This window comes from Lingula anatina, chromosome 1 (genome assembly GCF_051362555.1).
Source record: "Lingula anatina isolate TDL-2025a chromosome 1, LinAna3.0, whole genome shotgun sequence".
NCBI classification, from domain to species: Eukaryota; Metazoa; Brachiopoda; class Lingulata; order Lingulida; family Lingulidae; genus Lingula; species Lingula anatina.
In genome coordinates, this window is record NC_141767.1 from 21516358 (window position 1) to 21536297 (window position 19940).

The following is a 19940-nucleotide window of genomic DNA, read 5'->3' on the forward strand; positions in this document are numbered from 1 at the left end:
AAATGTCTTCCTTTGTATATATAAAAAAAACTATGGAAAGGCTGACTACAAGACTGGTCTATATTATGATATTTTTAATACGGATCCTCAGCATCCCATTAATGCGAAGTTTAGCGTGCTCTGAATGCAAAACAACGTTTGACTCAAGCCAGATCTATCAAAGATGACTTTCTGAAAAGAAAGTTTGGGAAGATGTTCACAGCAAATCATTCTATCTTTTGTGATATGCATTCAAAGTTACAAAAAAAACTTTCTTCAAACGATAACTTAACTGAAATATCGGGGTGCAAATAAATAAGTTTTACTGTTGTATGGAGGAAAAGATGTTCATTTTAAGTGCTTGAATATACAGGCATTCATCCGGTGTGACACGTTTGATATTCACAGGGTCAGCAGTATGGCTACCCAACAACGAAAGCTGTGATAGCTATTCACGGCTTTGAATGGCAAAAGATTCATCCTTACGAATTAGCCACTGAACTCATCATTTAGTTGAAAAAAAATCAAATTATGTAGGTCAGTGATCACTTTATCCGAAATTTGAAAAGCTTGCGATTGATTAATTCAGGCAGTGTTTAAGACTTGACGATTTTATAATGACAGTAAGCATACCAGTATCTAGGTTGCCAGTAATTAATTTTATCAAGTTATTAAGTGGTAATTAATAATAATTATAAAAGCCCTTGACTTCCTTAAACTCTTATTTTGTGAAATTTTCCAGTGGCTTTAAAAGTGATCAAAATAACGATTGCCAATCAGCCAAATTTAGCTTCGTATTTTCACCTTCTTATACTTCATATTCTGTATTTTTGTATTTCCCCTCATCTGGGACCCTCCTTTACCCTGCTTCTGTTTCTGTTGAGGGACTCATTATTCCTTTATGCTCTTTTTATAGTCACACCATAATTCAAGTACGTCATTAAATAATGGCCATCGAAGATAAAACGTTTGTAGAATTAAAGAAAGACAATTCGGATTTCATGGGCAAATATTCTGGTCTGAAAGGGTGTTATTTGGTCGTTATCCGTTTTTATACAAGCTTTATGTTATGTTTATGTTACATAAGTTCACGATGAACGTGTGCACCGGAACACTGGTCAGCAATATCAAAACAACTGTGATACGGTCTAGATGGTCTGTCTTTGTAATCCAGGCTTTGCACTACTGTCTATCTACAGGGTGCACCCGCAGTCTGTTACAAAATTATTTAATCGCTGACTTTTTTAGAAGCCCCTGATATCAGAAGGTAGCTTTGCACAGATATTCTCCAACTTGTCCTAGACATTAAGATCCTACTCTATACTATAGAAACCAGCTTAGTGATGACAATTGTAAACATAATTTTTCATAGTACAGAAAAGTGAATAGAATTAGACATATCTGTAAATATGTACTGAAAGACCAATCTATGCCTTATATAGAGGGTGTTGTGATCTATGAATGAATAAACGAGACTTTTTCAATGGTGCATTTTAGCCCCTTTCCAGTCTTGTCCAAAAACATGTCTGAACTGTGCTATCAGTTGACCAGAAGCCCAACAAGAAACAAAAACTCCCAAGAGTATATACCCAACAAGAGACTCACATTAAATAAATTCAGGCCACTTTAATATATGCTCTGTTTCGAGTGTTATTGAGAGCACCATCGTTCCGAAAAAGAGGCATTTTTGCTCAATGGTAATATCGATATTCACTGCGCCATTGAGAAGAATATATATATACCATCGTGACTCTTCCGGATTGCTCTAAGGTTTCAGTGTAATCAAAAGTTTGAATGCTAGCAAAAACGAGAAAACATTTGCCCGTAATATTCTGTCAAAAAAGTAATTTTATCCTTGCTGACATTTACCTTTAAATGGCTTTTGTAATAGTTAAGAAAACAAGCTGACAAACCAAGTCATTTTGTCAAACGGTGATGTTAACACGAGCAAACAATCTCAAATAAACATTGTAGGAAAGAGATCAAGCGTCCACTGCCCCAGATTTATCTGGCGCCATTGTGACTGTCAAAAGTGAGTTTTTGATTAGGATTAATTGAACCCGGTCAAGTAAGCAGTGAAGGTGTTTTTACAGGTTCAATGGTATCATTTCTACCCACAAAATTATGTTATATCCAAGTTTGTTTTACTGTCAAAAACGGTTTTCATGCAGTCAGTAGCACTTTATTCATCAAACTGGTGTCGATCATAGCATTAACAAATATCATGCCCAGTACATTTTAAATATCTGTCGGACTTACATTAAAATTTAAACAATTTGCTTTTGTGGTAGTTTACACATTTTTTCCTTGTAATCAAAAGAAAGAAGAGTCCCAATAGAGGGTATTATGAGGAAATTTTTTCTTGTTGCCTTCAATATCTTTTTTCTAAAAGTAAGGCAAATTTCTAAAGATTGAAGTTTTACTGAATAAATCAGCCACCGGTCATCATAAGCAGTAGATATAATCGTGGCTGTGGGCCCTAACAAACAGCAGTTACTAAATATCTGCATCTAAGATCTTTGAAAAGAAAAAATGGGTTGGAAAGGAACCTTTAGGGATATATAGGTGACATGGCCTGGCAGGACTGCCTGAAAACCCGATGATGTGGAGAAATGTTGCCATTGGCCTATTTTTCTTCACTTTGGCTATATGGTGATGATGATCATGATATCAAATGCCTATTCACTTGCAAATATTAAAGTTACACATGACATCTTTGCCACTTTACCCCACCAAATGCCATCACATAGTTTCAAATAGCATAACTTAAAGAAAACCGAAGTGCGTCGTCTCATACTTTCCAAAAAACGATATTTGGAAAGATGGTTTTTCTGCTTTTTTTCTGTACTATATAGGTAGTTTCCATCAAGTCTTATTTGAATATTTATGCGACATTGCGCGCGTAGCAGCAATGCGCTATACATTAAGTAGGCCTACTACGTCATTTGGCGTCTTTTTGCGATCTGGAGGGACACATGAAATAACTGTTTCCGAACAGAAATTTTAAGGTTCATGACTATTTTTCGGCTGACCCAGTGGTTTTCATTTTGTTGATCTTTTTGCATGTAGACTTTAACTAAGTCGTAAAAAAACTAGTAGAAGTGGTTTATAGGGGAGACCGGGGCTAGTTGGACCCCGGGGTAAGTTGGCCCCCCATCAATTTATTACAAAGTAACTATGGGGTAAAACATCATTTTGTAAAGTGCCCGTATCCAATAGTGCTAAGAAAGCGTCGGCAGTGAGTCAAAATGAAATATTTAGAATCTTAGGGCGTATTCCCATAGGTTTTAAATCGATCTATCCGCGTGGGGAGTCTCACTAGATTACTGTCAGATAATCCGGCTTAAATGTCCGTCCCGCCTACTACAAGCTGTAAGGGGGGAATTAACTTTCGTGCCCGCTCGGCTGACAGCTATTTAGCGTGAACCCCCAGGGAGTTAGGTCGATCTAGTTTGGACCGATCTATTTTCTGGGAATGGGGTCTTAAAGTAACTTTATTAAAGAGACTTGATGCTGGGCCAACTTACCCCGGGGTCCAACTAGCCCCGGCCTCCCCTATGTGTAACCGAATAAACGCTCGGTTCGAACGAAGGCCTATCTTCAAGTGAAAAGTGTTATGTTCACTCATGATTCCCCTAACAATCTGGCTTGTTACCCGCCAAAATCTGAATTTTGATTCGCTGCTTCCATCATGTATGTACAGGTGGAGTTCAGGTCGACTCCGAAACAAAAAACCCTCCACTCACTGAATTTCGAAGATACGAACAGTGTTGTGTGAAAGTTGTATATGGGCCGTAAAGTTGTCAATGGCACGTGAAAAGCTGATCCGCGAGCTCGTCTCTTGCGACAATTTGCAGCAGCAGCGAGGCTGTCATTTTTATCACTGCATTCCAAGAACGAACTTAAAAAAAAATTGTCCGAAACCTGTAGAATACTGGTACTACCGTAATTGTATATTGAAGCGTACTTGTGTTGGACTAAAGATCAAGTCATCTCACGTAGAACGTAGCCCGTTCGTACCTCGGAGGTAGTCCGTACTATGTTTACACCGGGTATGTCATTGATTCACGCCAGCATAACTCATATCATGAATATTAAGAAGATCATGCCTCCATTCATGGACAAATTATTTTGTCCATGATCTTTTCACTCTCCGGAAACTGGCCGATTCGGTTGGATTTGCCTGGATTTTCTGACATAATACAAATCATATGTTGGTGTATTACATTGCGTTATCTGCGTTACATTTTGTGAAGCATTATATTGGAAATTTATATTGCAATCCTATGGGATTGAAAATCATTGTTACTATTCGGTAGTTACTGACGGTTAAATAGACTAGGGACTGTTTTAGGGAGATGTTATTATAATTCTGTTTCTATTCACATTATGGGGCAATATTTGTTCACTCTATAAGCTAAGGCATTACAAGTTTTTTTTTAGCAAAGAAATGACTTGTGACATATCACGTGCGCCATAGGAAGCACCAGTGAAATCTAAAGTGAGGCTTTCCTGGGGGTTTCCGTCTGAGAACGCAACGAACTCTCACCAGTATGAAGGTGTCACTAAAGAAATAACTAAACCAATCTTTTGACAATTAGGATGTATCATAGAAAATGCCAAACAAAACATGGCAACCCTACATCATAAAAGACGCAAAAGGCATTGACTTTGCACGCGAAAAAGTAAATTACGTACACTGTGCAAAAACCATGTAAATTTTTTTGATTGAGCATGTAAGGAGTCCTGGACATAAGGGTGTGAAATTTCATCCGTGTGATTTTCAAAGTTAGTCGAGCGCGCTGTGCACATGCGTGGCAGGAACCTTACAAAGCCGGCTGTAATGTTATATGTACGAGTACAAATGTCAGCGCCCAAGTTCAAGAACGCATATAGAAGCAGATAAATGTTTTGGAAATTTTCAGTCTATGTCATTTTCTAGCAATGTTCATGTCTCGGTTCGCTACCTGGTATGCAGAAATAAGCCAACAAAGCAATCTTGCTTTGATGACAATACCTAATAAAGCAATGTAGTCTCTTTCGCATTGAAAATCTTAAAGGTGTGTAGCATAAAGTGGGACTCTTAGTCTGCAAAATTCAACCATGCTGAAAATACAGTATTTAGTGAGGGAAACTTGTGGTATGTTTCAAAAGAACTGTATACTAAGAATAAAATTACATGTAAAACAAACCAAATATCAAAACGGTTTTTAGTAAAATCGAATTGGACACATTAATAGAGCGTGTCTTTAACTTTTCCTATTACTGTAATAATACTTTTTGCTTTGCATTAAAAAATGCCCAATTTTAGACGCGATTATGCTTCATCTCATGCTTCTTCGACTCCCCGCCCCCTGTCCACCCCTTATGAATCCGCCAGTGATCGACAGGGTAAACTTAGAGTTTGCGTTTATATAGGGCTGAACGCGCAAAACAAAAACTTAAAAAAGTACCTACCTATGTATCTAACTAACACAAATGTTTTTTGGTCAGTTATAACATCGGCAAATAATTTACTACAAAGGTTGTGAGCCCCAGGACCCACGTTTAGTGGTCTTAGATCAGCCGAAAGATAATGTCGTGAGTTGGTCTATATCATCTGATATCATGGCCAATGTCACTTTTGTTTGATGGCCACACACACGTTGTTAGGACACATGCACAGTAAAACCTCGTATTAAGTTACTCGTGGACCGTGCTGCTTTATACCAACGCCTTAACCTTGGGTCAAAACTCAGTCATTGACGGCACTGTTTTCAGTCAATCTGAAAGTGATCTCCCTACCAAATGTGACACACAAAGAGAGGTATCACTCAAACAACTTCATCAATCAATCCGATGAACTAGCTAAACTGTAAACGAGAAGTGGTGAGGATGAAAAAAAAAAAAAAAAAAGATGAAACGAAAAACCATTGCCAAGTCACTTTGAATGCAGTTTAAGGTCTGTGTGTCACTGGTGTCATGTCACATCAAGGTCGGAAACTGATCGTTGTAACAATGAGGAACAACTGTCGCAGTCGCTAACTCAGACGATCCAGCCCAGTTATCTTTTTCTTTTTGCACGATTGGCGTAATCTCTGTGTGATATTTTAAACCTCCCTACGAAAAAATGTCATCCCTAACGTAATGGGTAAAGTGATACAGAAAATCATGCCATGAACCAATGTTCTTTATTCAACTTCTAAACGATTTTAATCACAAAAATTTACTGATTGTACAGCAAATAAATAAACTAATCATCATAAAAAAAAAACCAAAGTCACATTTAAGCATTTTGTACAGTATCTTCTGCATTGCAGGATTGCGTCTGTGCGTGGAATTAAAGAGTTCTGTGACTTTGGGCAGTGATGGCGGTAAACTTAGAAACATGGTATGCCATTTTTTTGTGAAATGTTGCAGTCAAGTTCCAAAATGTCATGTTCGTTTTCTAGGAGGAAGGCGTATAAACATCCCCTTTTCTCTGGGAGTGGTTTCCTTCGGTCGGCCTTCCCCAGGCAATATTACCCATGTGCATGTTTGGTTATGATGTCGTCTATCCCTCTGAACGGTTCTCATGGAACAACCCCGTTTCGGCGGGTCAAAACTCCTTTCTGTGTCAACCGCTCGGTAAAAAATGCATCCCCCCGCACTTACCAGCCGCATATTAAAAAATAATTAGCGTTGGAATATTTCAATGGTTAGGTAGCTCAATGTTCTACTACGCATATCCTCAATTTACACGATGATCGGTTGCCTAGTTGTAATGTAACTTTAATTAAAACTATGGGTACCCTTGAAGCAACAGGGTATATATTTCGGCGTTACCGTAATTGCGGTAGGGGTGCCACTTTTTTTTGCTAGGGGAGTATAGTGCAATACTATAATAACAGAATTTTCAAATTAGCGCCCATTGATATTTGACTCTGACATCAACTCTGAATAAAAATAAATTGAAGTCACTACATTTATCTGTTAATTTCATTTATGACTTCCCTGTTCAGTATTTGTGTAGGCGTGATCAAAAGAAATAATGATTATATAATACAGTCATTATATACAGAGAGACTACATTTTGCATATAATCAATAAATACTTGTAAATTTATCCAGAATATATTTTAATTTTTTCTTCAAAATAGATGCACAATATTGTTATATGTCTATCATATATATTTGACATATTAATCAGCACATGTGTTTCTTCTGAAATGATTACCACACATTTCAAACACTGGTATTCTAAAATTCTATAAAACATTCTGCACTGGAGATCTAGATTTTTGATATTTTAAAAATCAAATCATTAATCAATTTATATGACTTATAATTACAATGAATAATTGGTATTGTTTAGTTATTTTATAATAATTCATTTAGAAAGAAAGGGGACACGGGGAAAATATGGATAAATCTAAAGCCCACCCCATCCCACCTTTCCACAAAGTTCGGTATCGGATAAATACTGATCTAAATTTACATGAAGTGGATCTAGTGTAACCGATTTGAACAATAACCACAGTCTCACATCAGAACTGCAGGGAATAAAAACAGAAAGATACAGTGATTTTGTATGTGATACCAGGTTTATTACCATTGGGTTATAGATTTCAAACATTCCACAGCAATAAAATGGAAGTGTAATGACATTGAAAGGCGATCTGTTCCTTCCACGTAATTTTTTACGATAATAAAGTTAGTATTCAACGTGTAAATGATAAACGTGCATTGCATTATTGTATTTATCTACATTTGATACAGTTCAATAAGGTAATTTTTATGCCGCTCACGCCATCTAGTTGCTTCGTTGATCTACAAGACGATGACTGGGAGAGGCACAAGCAGGAGACAGTAACCTTATTTTGAGAGACGCCTTCGATTGTGAATAAAATTTGGAAAGCCACCCACGCCCTAAGCTTTCTGGCATCACCTGCAGGCAAATATTTGTAATCTTAAAACTCATTTCAGGAGTCCATACTAAATGGCAACAAATAGAAAATAATAAAGATAATGTTCGTGATAACCTAATTTTTGTATGAATCATGTTTCTATCAGTTTACAACTAAAAATCAATTTTTAAATTTTTGTTTGAATGTACATTTTTATCCATGATTGCTCTCAGAAGAGTAATAAGACGTTTTACTAGTACTGAAAGGACATATATGGTATAATACGCTACATAATCATGGTTTAAATTAACTCTTACAGTGCTGGCGTTGTTCGGTATATCTGTTGCAATATTTCTGCCATGAGTTGCTAATGAGTCTTCACAGAAGCTGTTTTATATAGCTATTATTGGAAAATGTAATTATCCTGGTATTTAACGCTATGGTTTTGGACCATTAGTCTAAGAAAGCAGTCCTTATGTGACCACTCTTCCTTTGGATTTGTCACCTCAGTTTTCCAAGTGCGTCTTTGAATGTCACTTGCTTTCGATCATTTGTTAATGAATGTCAGGAGGTAAGCCAGAAAGGTACGGGCGTGAATAGGCAGTAATTTCTTCCTCTGAACCCGAAGCTTCTGATGCTGGGACACTGTCACCAGGAATTCTTTCATATATTCGAATCATTCCCCTACGTCTGAGCCAAATCAAAACTACAATGACGAAAAAGATAACGAACATAACCGTCCCTCCGATGATGAACCAGTTAATGTTCTTCTCCCAAATGTTTGGGTCTGGGATGTAATCGCAGACGACATTCGTGCCCATTTTGGGACAACAGGCACCAGCCTGCGATGGATCTTTCAGGTTTGGAAACATACACGGTTCGGTATAAGGGTTAAAGCTACAACATGGGGTCTTTCTTACCACGTGAGAATCAGCTGGATCGAGCATCAAACACCCGGATTCCAAGCGCGTACAGTTGTTCGGCCTTGATCTCTGTGAATCACAAAGTTCGGCGTTCTCATCGGAGTTGTCTCCACAGTGGTTATGTCCGTCACACACAGTGGACGAATCAACGTAGACACCGTTGTTACACCTAAGCACCGTCTCGACATCCGTAACGCTACCGTTTCCAGTGTGATACAAATTCATAATAATGCGGAAACCTACGGCGTCCAGCTTAACACTTCTTAAACGCAGATAAAGAGCCACAGAATCATCCGGTGGAGAAAGGAAAATAGAAGTGTTAGGCGTGGTATTGGACGCGTCAAACTTCCCAAGAAACATGCTGCCGTTATCCCCAGATCGATAAGCAATTAGTGTCATAAAGCTGTCTTGGCTCCATTCATCGTATACCGGATCTGAAAACAAGTGAGGGTTACGTATTGTCTTATTGCCAAAGTCAAATTCTTCAAAGTGTATATGAAGTTTGCTTCCGTTTAGAGGAATAAGCCATACACAGTCGTATATTTCATCCGAGGATATGCCGTTTATACTGATCGTCAACGAGTGTTCAAAATCCAACATCGACGTTGCCTGTCCACAGTTAGTTATGGTTGGGAGTACGTAGTTTGTTGAACTTTTATAATCGCCTGGCAAAAACAGGTAGGAAAACCTGAAATAGTTGTAAAATGCGTTGAACATCTTTTTGTTGTACTCGTCTGTAAATGTCATCTTTATCTGATTACTGCTGGATATGACGACGCTGGAATGTTTGTAAAGCGGCGAAAGGGAAGAGCCGCTCTTGCCATCGGTGATTTCAATGTACTTTACCGTATCTGGTATCAGTACAGCCACGTGGCCATTACGGTTCTTGTTCGTAATGGAGAGGACACAGGACGTTTTTTGCGTGTCCCACACCGGATTAAACCACGATAGTCGACCCATTGGCACACGGTCTTCATTAGAACCAGGGATGATTTGATTCTCTGCTAAGTACCGGTTGCCGAAACGGTCCCACTTTGGGAAACAAGCGCCAACATAGTTTTCCTGATGCCAAGCTTTAGCTTTACATATCTTATATCTATCAAAAAGTATATTCGTCTCGGGGAAAATCGGGACGTAGAAATTGTCATCACCTTTACCTTTCTCAACTCTCCAGTTGCACAAGTGACTCGTATCTTGTAACATCACAAAATCACATTCGTATTCGAATACACATGATTGACTTTCCTTGGTGATGTTCTTAATAGCTACCCATCCGTACATGTAGCTTCTCGCCATTTCGTCCTGGTCGCTTGCTATAAATGTGTACTTACAGCCACTGACCAATTCTCTGCTGTCCGTGTGGTTCTTCCCCTGACCACACGTGGACTTATTCTCCGGCCTGTTGTCGGCATCGGTTGTTATTACCACCATCTCCATCGCCGTGGCATTTGGGGTTTGCTGATTCCTGGCGCGTGGAGAGCCCTCTCTGGAGATGTCTTCCTGGTTGAATACGACAACCTTCGTAAGATCGTCCTTGGCGTCCTCGCGTAGTAATATGCTGCATGTTCCAACGCTAAAGCTGTACAGGACAGCAAGGAAGGTCAAAAACAGCGTCATCATCATGCTATACAAATGCTTTCCTACACCGTGTTTTGAAACATTGACCCCTAGAAAATGATGGTTGTAGGTTAATGTTACATATCAAAAAGCAATACAGAAATTCCTTTGAATAGTTTTTGAATTTAGCCGACGAAATTAACCAATCATAACGAAAAACTGATAAATTACGTCGAAAACGCATTTATAAACATCAACTACAATTGATAAAAAGTTACCGAGCTTTCGGCTTGTGTACCCGTCTCCAGGGACTAAAATAAGAATAATACACAAACTCTTTAGTCCCTGAAGAAAGCACACAAGCCAAAAGCTCGGGCACATTTTATCTTTCATAGCTGATCTTTATATGATGCGTTTTCAATGTAATTTATTTATTTCTTATACAAGATCAACACGGTGATTACGATGAATCCTCATCGAAAAACTTACTGGGATGCATTGCGTTCATTCAGTAGAATGCTGCCTGACACGCTAAATACAACTGAAGACAAACGAGTTGTGAACTATGTTGAAATTAGGTTCAAAGTAAAATGCTGCGTTTTAAAGGAACACAAAGAGCCTACAATGAAAATAAAGAAATGGTTGACTGCACGGGCAGGCCAGGTAACGATATTTACGTTTTGTAGGTCATTCAAGTAAACCGGATACCCTTACTTACGTAAGGTGAGTAACACGCGGAACGCATTCATCCCCGGTTAGCGCCCCCATGTTAATGGGCTAGCACTACGAACTATTGTTGTGCCTTACAAATGCGTTAAAGTCTTATTAAAACTTATGTGCATTTATCTCATGGTTGATGCCAAGCAGTGAGGTTGCGTGAAAATATTAATGCAATGATATCACATTTTTTACTGTTTCTCCAGGGAAATAATTAATAAAATTTGCAGCCTTCAACAACTCAAATTTACATCATTTGGTCTTACAATGTTTGAACTAATGATTACATTGTTCCTCAGCCATTCTGGTATCTACTATGTAAAAGTGTTGCGCAAATATTTTACTTATTGGCAACTACATTATTTTTCTTCTTCAAAAATTAACGATAATTTTTTTAACAGGAACGGCATCCAATTAGTGTAAAAAAACATACTTTTTCCCACCCGCACCTTCAAGCCAATACTAATTTTCATAATCCGTTGAATATATATTCCCTAGATTTTACCTGTAGTGCTTAACACACGTATATCTTACTTACCAAGGAAGTCGTAGTAGACGAGAGACCATCAGACAAACCACTTTCTCAAGAACACCGGCAGATTCTGGTCTCAGCGCGCACGTCACTAGTCCTATTTAAAACCAGGGGTCGAGTTACGAAAGTCGTCCCAGTGAGGCGACCCGTCGCTAGAGGTCGGACAACCTTTTGGTTTTAGTATGTACTGTATTTATCAACTATGCTAAATAATGATGAATTATTTATTCCAAAATTTCGTGCACGAGTTGCTTTGTGGTGTTGTTACTACTTTTGAAGGGATGCTAGTATGAATTCTTAGAAATAAACCTCTAGCTGTTTTGTTTAACGCTCCAATGGTCCGATTGTATAATCGCTGGAAATGTATGTTTGAAAAAAAAAGGACAAGTATTCGCGTGCCCATAGAAAGGCCGTTATCAGGACAATGCCCCCCCCCCGGATAATCCCCCCCCCCCTCGGGACAATTGCCACCTGTAATGAATGAAAATAGATGCGGTAATGAACAATGTGATATGGAAAAATATAAATACCTGCCATTAATCATATTGTATCTCTAGGTATTTGGGTAAACAATCTCCATGTATCCCTTTGATGAACTGACACTCTGAATTGTTTACCCCCCCCTCCCCGTCCCCTTGGTCACGTTGCCTGCCTTTTATCAAGGTGTGTCACCAGGTAAAGGTGGGGAAAATCTCACTCATCAAGGAAAATCCCTTTGATGAACTTGCTGTCTGTTTAAATTGTTTCTCCACAACCCCATAGCATACATATTTTCTTTTCCTTTTTTATTTTTATTCTGAAAACTCACTAAAATCAAATGAAATGCAGATAAAATAGCATTTGTTTGCTTATAGAAAAATGGTAAAATGACAGTGTTTGTTTGATTAAAAATGACATATAATTTCATAATGGCAAATTTCATATTTCATTTTTGTCTCCTTTATTATCTTAGTAAAATATTCAAGAGATGTATAAATGCTTTAGTTTAAATATATAATTCAAAAGCAGAGTATTTTCTTTCCTGGGAAGGGAGGTTGTATTTGGGGGGGGGGGGGGGGGGTTGTCCTAGGACCCCAAGATTCAGTGGTTATAACCGCGTAGAAATCTTGAGTCTATTTTCGAGTTGATAATAGAACGTTTGACCTGTAGGTTCTTAACAAATTGGGCTAATCGAAATGGCGTCGAAAAGTAGAGTGATAAGTTAAATTTATCTATCAATCAAAAAATATTAAATAAGAAATAAAAAGGCTTTCCAACTGGTAGCCAACTGTTAATTGTATCTGTTTGGGAGAAACATCTACAGTCTACATCATACAATGAACAAATATCAACCACATCTAGGGCAGAGTAGTACGGTATAAGTCTAACACCTTAAAATAGTTGAGAAGCTTTTATTATCCTTTTTGTTCTAAATGTATACAATAATTGAGAGGCTGTCATGCTCAACAACTTGATGCAATATTAGTAGTCCAATGTATTCCGTGGAAGGTACTCGCGTACACATTTAGTAGCAGGTCTTTTCACAAATATAGAACTTCTTCAACGAGCAATCGTCGTCGTTCCAACCATACCGGACTGTGTTAATGGTAGGGTGCATCCCACGCTTTAATGCCAGGCAGTGCTCATTTCTGTGGACGTTGTTAGGTTGACCCCACAGCCAATCGAAAGTGGTGATCGTTGTGCCTCCAAGATTTCCTTAAAAACAAACATGCATGTTTTAGGTTTAGGCAAGGAGTTATAACTCCTTGGTTTAGGTAATCGTAGAGGTTTAAACAGGGATAAATATCTATTTACGTTATTTAAATTGACAACAAGACTATTACAAATGAAATATTTTTTCATTTTATTTGTTTGATGGTGAAATTCAAATGTCAAGGTTTTCACAGAAATAAATAACCATTAACGATATTCATGCCGAGAAACAACTGTAACTGCAAGGTCTATATCATTTGCACATCTGATGCAATATTTAATAAGTGTAACAAGTCGTTAAATGATTATTCTGGTCAACACTCCAGCCTCGACCAGTCTATTCTACTCTCTACCAGGTTCACAAATTGATTTTTCACAAGATATTCACAAATATGTCTTAAGGTAAATAGACGGTCATTTTACTATCTCTGGCTTTTGGTTATTATCCCTATAATATCTGCCGCCCTGGTAGAAGGTAAGTCTACTCAGAAAGACTGGTATAAGTACGTTTATTTGCAAACTATTTTTGGTGGATATTATACCGTGGATGAGGTTCACGAGACGTGAATATTAAACTTTTACAAGTTGTAAGAAAAAAGGCATCAATATTGGTGAGTAAAAGATTGGGAATTGCCATTTGATTATATACTGTATAATTTTTAGAGAGATATTGTAGAAGAAAAATGTATGTGTTATGTGTATATTTATTCTTATCACTTGCAGACAGCGATGTTTGCCGCTCCGTTATTATTTTACCACCTATATTAATCTGCTCACGGTAGCCTTATGTAGGCCTACACATATGAATATATTAAGCACATGTTGACACGATTATAAGAATCTTATTATTGTCTTTTAGTCACATAGAATTCCAAAAAGACATCCTATTAAGTGTTGTAACTATTGTTTTATTGATACTGTGGTTACAACATATAAAATGTATAGTGAAGACTATTGAGAATTTGATACCGTTGTAATGTGCAGATGATTTAAGTACAGTGCTGACTTAAAAGATTTCAATATTTTCTTCTTAATTTTTCCATATTCCTGTAAATTCCTGGTGGCAATAAAACAGAACCTGTAAATAACTTGTGCCTTTGTTTCTACGTTATTATAGGCCTAACCCCTGCGCGTTTTAGTTACGATTGGAATTTAAATCTCAACACCAACTCACGTACACTCTGACCACAGGACCCGCTAGTAGTCTGTTACAATATTATTGCATCGGCCTGTACTTAAATTCTGTATACTTTTTTAGAGACCCCTGATATCAGAGAGCACAACTCACCTTTGTGAGCCCACTTCCAGAGGTAATCTCTAGCGATGTCATTACCAGCGATCCAAAAGTCCGGGTAATCTTTTACCCGATGAGTATCCGTGAAGAAGCCTTAAAATAAAATTGATGTATCTTTAAGTCCAGTCAATACCATGCATGAAAATTGCAATTGAATTGGTCATAAACTTACTTTTTATCATTTGTAATTCATACTGAATTAATTTGATTTTCAATTCATTTGAATTTCCTTTAGCCAACCCGGATATAGACCTATTTTAATATTTAAAAACATCAGTACACAATGATTTTTAGAACATCTTACTTTGGCGTTGGGTAACATAATTCTCGACCCAGTTCTCTTCAGAGGTGTCTTCAATCACAGCTAGTTTCGCTCCGATGGCTCTACAGTATTCCTGAAACGGTCATTAACACATTCAGGTGATTCGTTCAGAGGTAGGCTATAACCCACGAAAAGGTCTTTGTTCAGCTAAAGAGTTCATCCCAACTATCAGCCATCAGTCCACGTGGATCGATCCAACTCCCCGGGGACACTTGCTGAATGCAGCCTCCTGGCGTTAAGTATAGAATGCACGAAAACTGGTAATCATACGAGTATGTTGGAAACAAGAGAAGGCGAGTTTATCTCTTAAACTAACTGCATTCATCGAGAGTCTTCGCGGAGTTGGATCAATCACGTGTCAATGGAAATGAGCCCAGTGACTATTTAAGAAAACATTTGTGAGATTGAGGCAAATCAATAAGGTCGATAGCCACCACTCATTACTTTCAAACTCGTACTCCATAAAGAGAACTTTTCCATACCAATTTTTGTTCGCGTGGTATAAGACGAATGATTGAATGTCCTGGTGATATTAGAGCGGGGTTGTGATGAAATTAAACAAAAAAATGTAAAGTCCCTCTAAGAAAGTAACGAGATAATAATGTTATTACCCTTGTGAAGGAGGTTATGTATTCACCTCCGTATGTCCGTTAAAAAATCATGAAGTGCCCTTTTTATCTGGAAAAGCATTGTATAATCTCCAATACATGTTTTGACTTGCTTTAGTGATCAGATGCAAACTTTTAAAAAGTACAATTACAAAAAGGTTAAAGGACATTCAAACTTCTTAACTCACATTCGCCTCTGCCCAGCTGGCCACATCTCGTACGAACTTGTAACAAGACCAAGAATTCCTTGAAACGAAACCAGGAGGGCATTCTGCAAAGCAAGCATATAGTTAACACTGCTGAACAGAGTTTTTTTTCGTAGCAAATGTATTCCTTGTTACAGTTTGAAAATTCTTTACCCGGAAAATTGTGCACAAAACTGTACTCACTGCAAAATACCCCGACCTGTGCGAAAGCATCAGCCACATCTTGGGTATTGTGGCCAAGGTCCCATGCCGCTTGAATCACCCCACATGAGCCAGAGTTAAAGTTGCTGTTACTGACCCAGTATAGTCTGTTGGCTCTCGCAAACACTCCAAATGCAATCTTGGTGGTCCAGCCGGGTGTCGTAGCTAAGATGTAAAATGCCTTGTTATAAATGCCACTGGAGTAATGGACACCCTGACCTTGGTAATAGCGAGCACATTGGATAGAAGGAGGAGCAATAGGCGGGTGCATCATGTATCGTAACGCGTCTCCATTCTTCATGATGTCATGCCCGAGACGCCAGTCGTTATGCCCCCGGAGATAGTACTTAAACGCCTCGCCTGCTATATCTGAGAAGGCTTCGTTCATCCCACCGGACTGCCCAGCGTAAATAAGGCCTGAGGTTGCTTCCGTGTAGGCGTGGCCAAGCTCGTGGGACACCACATCGGCCACAGCCAAGGGATAAAATGTTGTAAACCCGTCGCCATATGTGGTACACATGCCATTCCAGAAAGCATTCTGGTAGTTGACGCCGTAATGGGCTCGGATACGCATGGCACCGTAGTTGGTTGGCAGTGTAAAGTCACTGAACCAGTCGCGGTACATATCGTACACAGCTTTGGTGAAGTAGAAGGAGTCATGTAAAGGAGAGTAAGCACCATTGATGGCGTCCACGATGCCCGTCGCGCACAGAGCCGTTGCCACGGGACCAGAGGCGCAGCTGCAAGCCCAACTATTACCACAGTTGGTGACCCTTGCATCGGCATTGAAGTAGAAGCAAGTTGCACTGAACTGAAACACGTCCAGCGGTCTTCCTGCCCATCGCAGTTCTCCGTACTTCCACTGTCCAGTCTTGACATTTCCACCAGGTACACCTGTCATGGAGTAGAAACCAATGGATTCCCAGTGCTTCAAAATGGTTCCATCTAAAGCGTCGATGAAGTAAAAAGGGCGAGAGGGTTCCGTTGAATTTTCGACATTATAATTAAGATACCAGGCAAGTCTGACCTTGCCACCTTCATCCATGTAGATCTGCAGTGATGCATCACGCTTGGGTTCAAAGACGATGAGAGATGTATTCTGTTGTTTTTCATTGTTAATAGCAATTTTCAGTGCTTCTTCAACGGTTAACTCTGGTATAAAGGACTCAAGATCTTGTTCGATGCCTTCAGCGATGGTGCCATAAACAAACTGCCGGAAACCCCCAGTTGCCATAACTTTTTTACTTCTCTTGTCATAGTCCTTCACTTCAACTTTTTCCAATACCACGTTTTGTCCAAAAACTGGGATGTTTTTGAATGTTTCCACATACTTGATTTTCACTGCAACTGGCCCTTTCTTTCTCCTATCGTCTGAATTCGGCACTTTCTCGCGATGTATCTCTAACAGAGCATAATCGTTGCTTGGCAGCCGTAATAGTTGTTCTGGCCACACGTCACAGGGAGGGTCGGGGCATGATTCGATAACCCTCTTCTGTAACTCTTCTCTATCCACTATTTCGATGGCGCTCACTGTCAAACCTAAAAGGACTAAACGAGAATTGGAAATCATAAGTTAAATGAACGAACATCCAATAATTACGTAAATAGATATCTTAAGGTAAGCATCAATGGCTTATAAGCCTATTCAACAGATATGTAAATTATTTAAAATTTAAAAAGTATGTTTTTCCGTTTTTTAAACATTGCATAAGTGATAGTGTGACGAAGTTATTGGCTTGTCTTCTTCATGTTACGCGAGGTAGCAAATACAACTCAGATATTATCTTTCTTATTATTTATTGAACTACTGTCCAGTTATTACCCGCGCCGCTTCCTTCATTTCTATTCCTACCTCATGCAATCTCTAGCGGCCTTCTCTTCGTTTACACTAAGCGCAGTTGTATAAATACCATAAGAGCATGTCAATCAACTTAAGTTACTCTACTAAACACTCCCCGCTCTTATTCACTGCATGCTGTCACTTACTAACGTTACAATAGATACAATACGAGTCCAGCTAGCCGTGGTTTAAATTCTTTTGTTGCCGTATTCTGACCAAATCTAACTTACCAAACAGCACGGAAATCTCCAAACCTCTAAACATTGTGATAGAGCCGACTTCACACGCAAATGTCAATGGTCAAGACTCTCTTGAAAATTAAATGAAATAATTACATAAGTTTGTCATTGATGCATGTAACTTAAAGTCGTTACTAGAGGATAATGCATTGACTTCCGTTACTTGCTCATGCTTAACACGTTATTGTTATAGTTTTTAGCGTTCACTTACATATAGTCTGTCGTAGTTTGGTGTCTTCACCTCCAACGATGATGGAGTAACTTAAAGGCGGACCGTTGCTCCTTTTTATACTTGTCAATGAAGAAGTGTTATTATAATTGAAAAATTCCTTACGAAGAAAAGGTGTGACAAAATCTGATAATTATTGTCATATTTGATTGATATCTTTCCTTAAGAATGATACACAAGGAACTTATATTGACTAACCAATGAATTTCTTGTGAAGAAAATAAGTTCCTTATCTATCGGGGTGTTTGACAATAGCGTTGCGGACCATGACAATAATCAAAGACCACAAAGAAGTCCCATAAAAGATCTTTTCAAGACGGATGCGAAACGTTTTATAATTTTTTTCATCGACGTTGCGTTATTTTGTTTACATGGCATATGTAAACGGCTGCCAAATTAATATTTTTTTCTTTTTAGAGGAACCTACATCTGAGTAAGCGCACAATAGAGAGCATATCTATATGCGAGTGCGCACAGAATGAACTCTGTATACTAGCGATTGGTTGATAAAGCTAAATATACATGTTGCGGGCTGCAGGTCATTGTGACATTTTATTGGATTAATATGTCATCTTTACAATTGTTTTATTTTCAATGAATTTCTTGTGAAGAAAATAATTTCCCTATCTATCCGGGTGTTTGACAATAGCGTTGCGGACCATGACAATAATCAAAGACCACAAAGAAGCCCCATATTAGATTTTTTCAAGACGGATGCGAAACGTTGTATAATTTTTTTTATCGACGTTGCTTTATTTTGTTTACATGGCATAGGCCTATATAAACGGCTGCCAAATTAATATTTTTTTTTCTTTTTAGATGAACTTACATTTGAGTAAACGCACAAACGAGAGCATGTCTATATACATGCGAGTGCGCACGGAATGAACTCTATCTGTATACTATCGATTGGTTGATAAAGCTAAATATACAAGTTGCGGGCTTTAGGTCATTGTGACATTTAGTTGGATTAGTAGGTCGTCATTACAATTGTTTTTAGTGTAACCATATGCACTTCTTATGTTGTTATTATCCTACATTTTACTTATAAACTAATTGTTACTTTAGCAATACTTTATTTGCCTCCAACAAATCAACGTCAGGAATGCGTTATAGGCTGCAACTAAAATTAAAAAGTGTGTTTTTTTGTTTACATGCTTATGACCGCTTCAATTCGCAATTCTGTCATCAGAATACTAAAACAGTTATACACCCTCGATTGCCAGTTAGATAGGATCAGTTGAACATTAATTCAACAACAGTTTTGGTTCTCCAAACACCTCTGGTCTTTTTGCGCGGTTTCATACGCTGTTGTATTTTATCTTAAAGGATTATCTGGATAAACAGCAGAAACAAGTGCAACAATAAACGTGAAAAACGTTTTTGCGGAAGACACTTACTGTGCCCACTGATGCTTATATTTCTCTGCAATGTTATCTTCATTTTTCATCTTAATCGAGTGGTGGAGAGGAAGTAAAAATTAAAAGCAAATTCTCTGCAAACCAATAAATGTCAAGAGCAAATGTCCACCAATTTTAAGTTTGCCTGTGTTCAAATATAGTGATACACGCAGTTTCTTTTGCTAATAAATTAGTTAAGTCGATAGACCCATCCAATAGATGGGACGTACGGTTTCCTACCAAACAGAGATACTCTCCAATTTTAAGAGAGAATTCAAAAGACAGCTGGAAGATCGTGGCTGCCTCCCTATGTATAGTTTGTGTGAGGTAATAGAAA

General features: G+C 38.3%; 2 protein-coding genes across 4 annotated transcripts; both read right to left on the reverse strand.

Annotated features, from left to right (window-relative positions):
- Positions 1-7441: 7441 nt before the first annotated feature.
- Positions 7442-11880, reverse strand: LOC147764096 (uncharacterized). Of its 2 annotated transcripts, none has more exons than XM_087002627.1 (2): positions 10813-10961; positions 7442-10433 (listed from the first exon to the last, which is right to left on the reverse strand). In XM_087002627.1, exons 1-2 carry the CDS (start codon positions 10829-10831, stop codon positions 8398-8400), a joined length of 2055 nt encoding a protein of 684 aa, XP_086858753.1. In that variant the 5' UTR covers positions 10832-10961; the 3' UTR covers positions 7442-8397. The 2 variants fall into 2 exon arrangements, with proteins under 2 accessions (XP_086858753.1, XP_086858754.1); XM_087002628.1 differs by lacking the exon at positions 10813-10961 and adding an exon at positions 11579-11880 and having other exon boundaries at positions 7443-10433.
- A 1069-nt stretch (positions 11881-12949) lies between these two features.
- LOC106178470 (uncharacterized) lies at positions 12950-18272 on the reverse strand. Of its 2 annotated transcripts, none has more exons than XM_087001188.1 (7): positions 18186-18272; positions 17966-18045; positions 15878-17434; positions 15677-15759; positions 14863-14953; positions 14553-14651; positions 12950-13267 (listed from the first exon to the last, which is right to left on the reverse strand). In XM_087001188.1, the coding sequence occupies exons 2-7, from the start codon at positions 17997-17999 to the stop codon at positions 13077-13079; spliced, it is 2055 nt and encodes a 684-aa protein (XP_086857314.1). In that variant the 5' UTR covers positions 18000-18045; positions 18186-18272; the 3' UTR covers positions 12950-13076. The 2 variants fall into 2 exon arrangements, with proteins under 2 accessions (XP_086857314.1, XP_086857313.1); XM_087001187.1 differs by having other exon boundaries at positions 15878-17443.
- Between the last annotated feature and the right edge of the window lie 1668 nt (positions 18273-19940).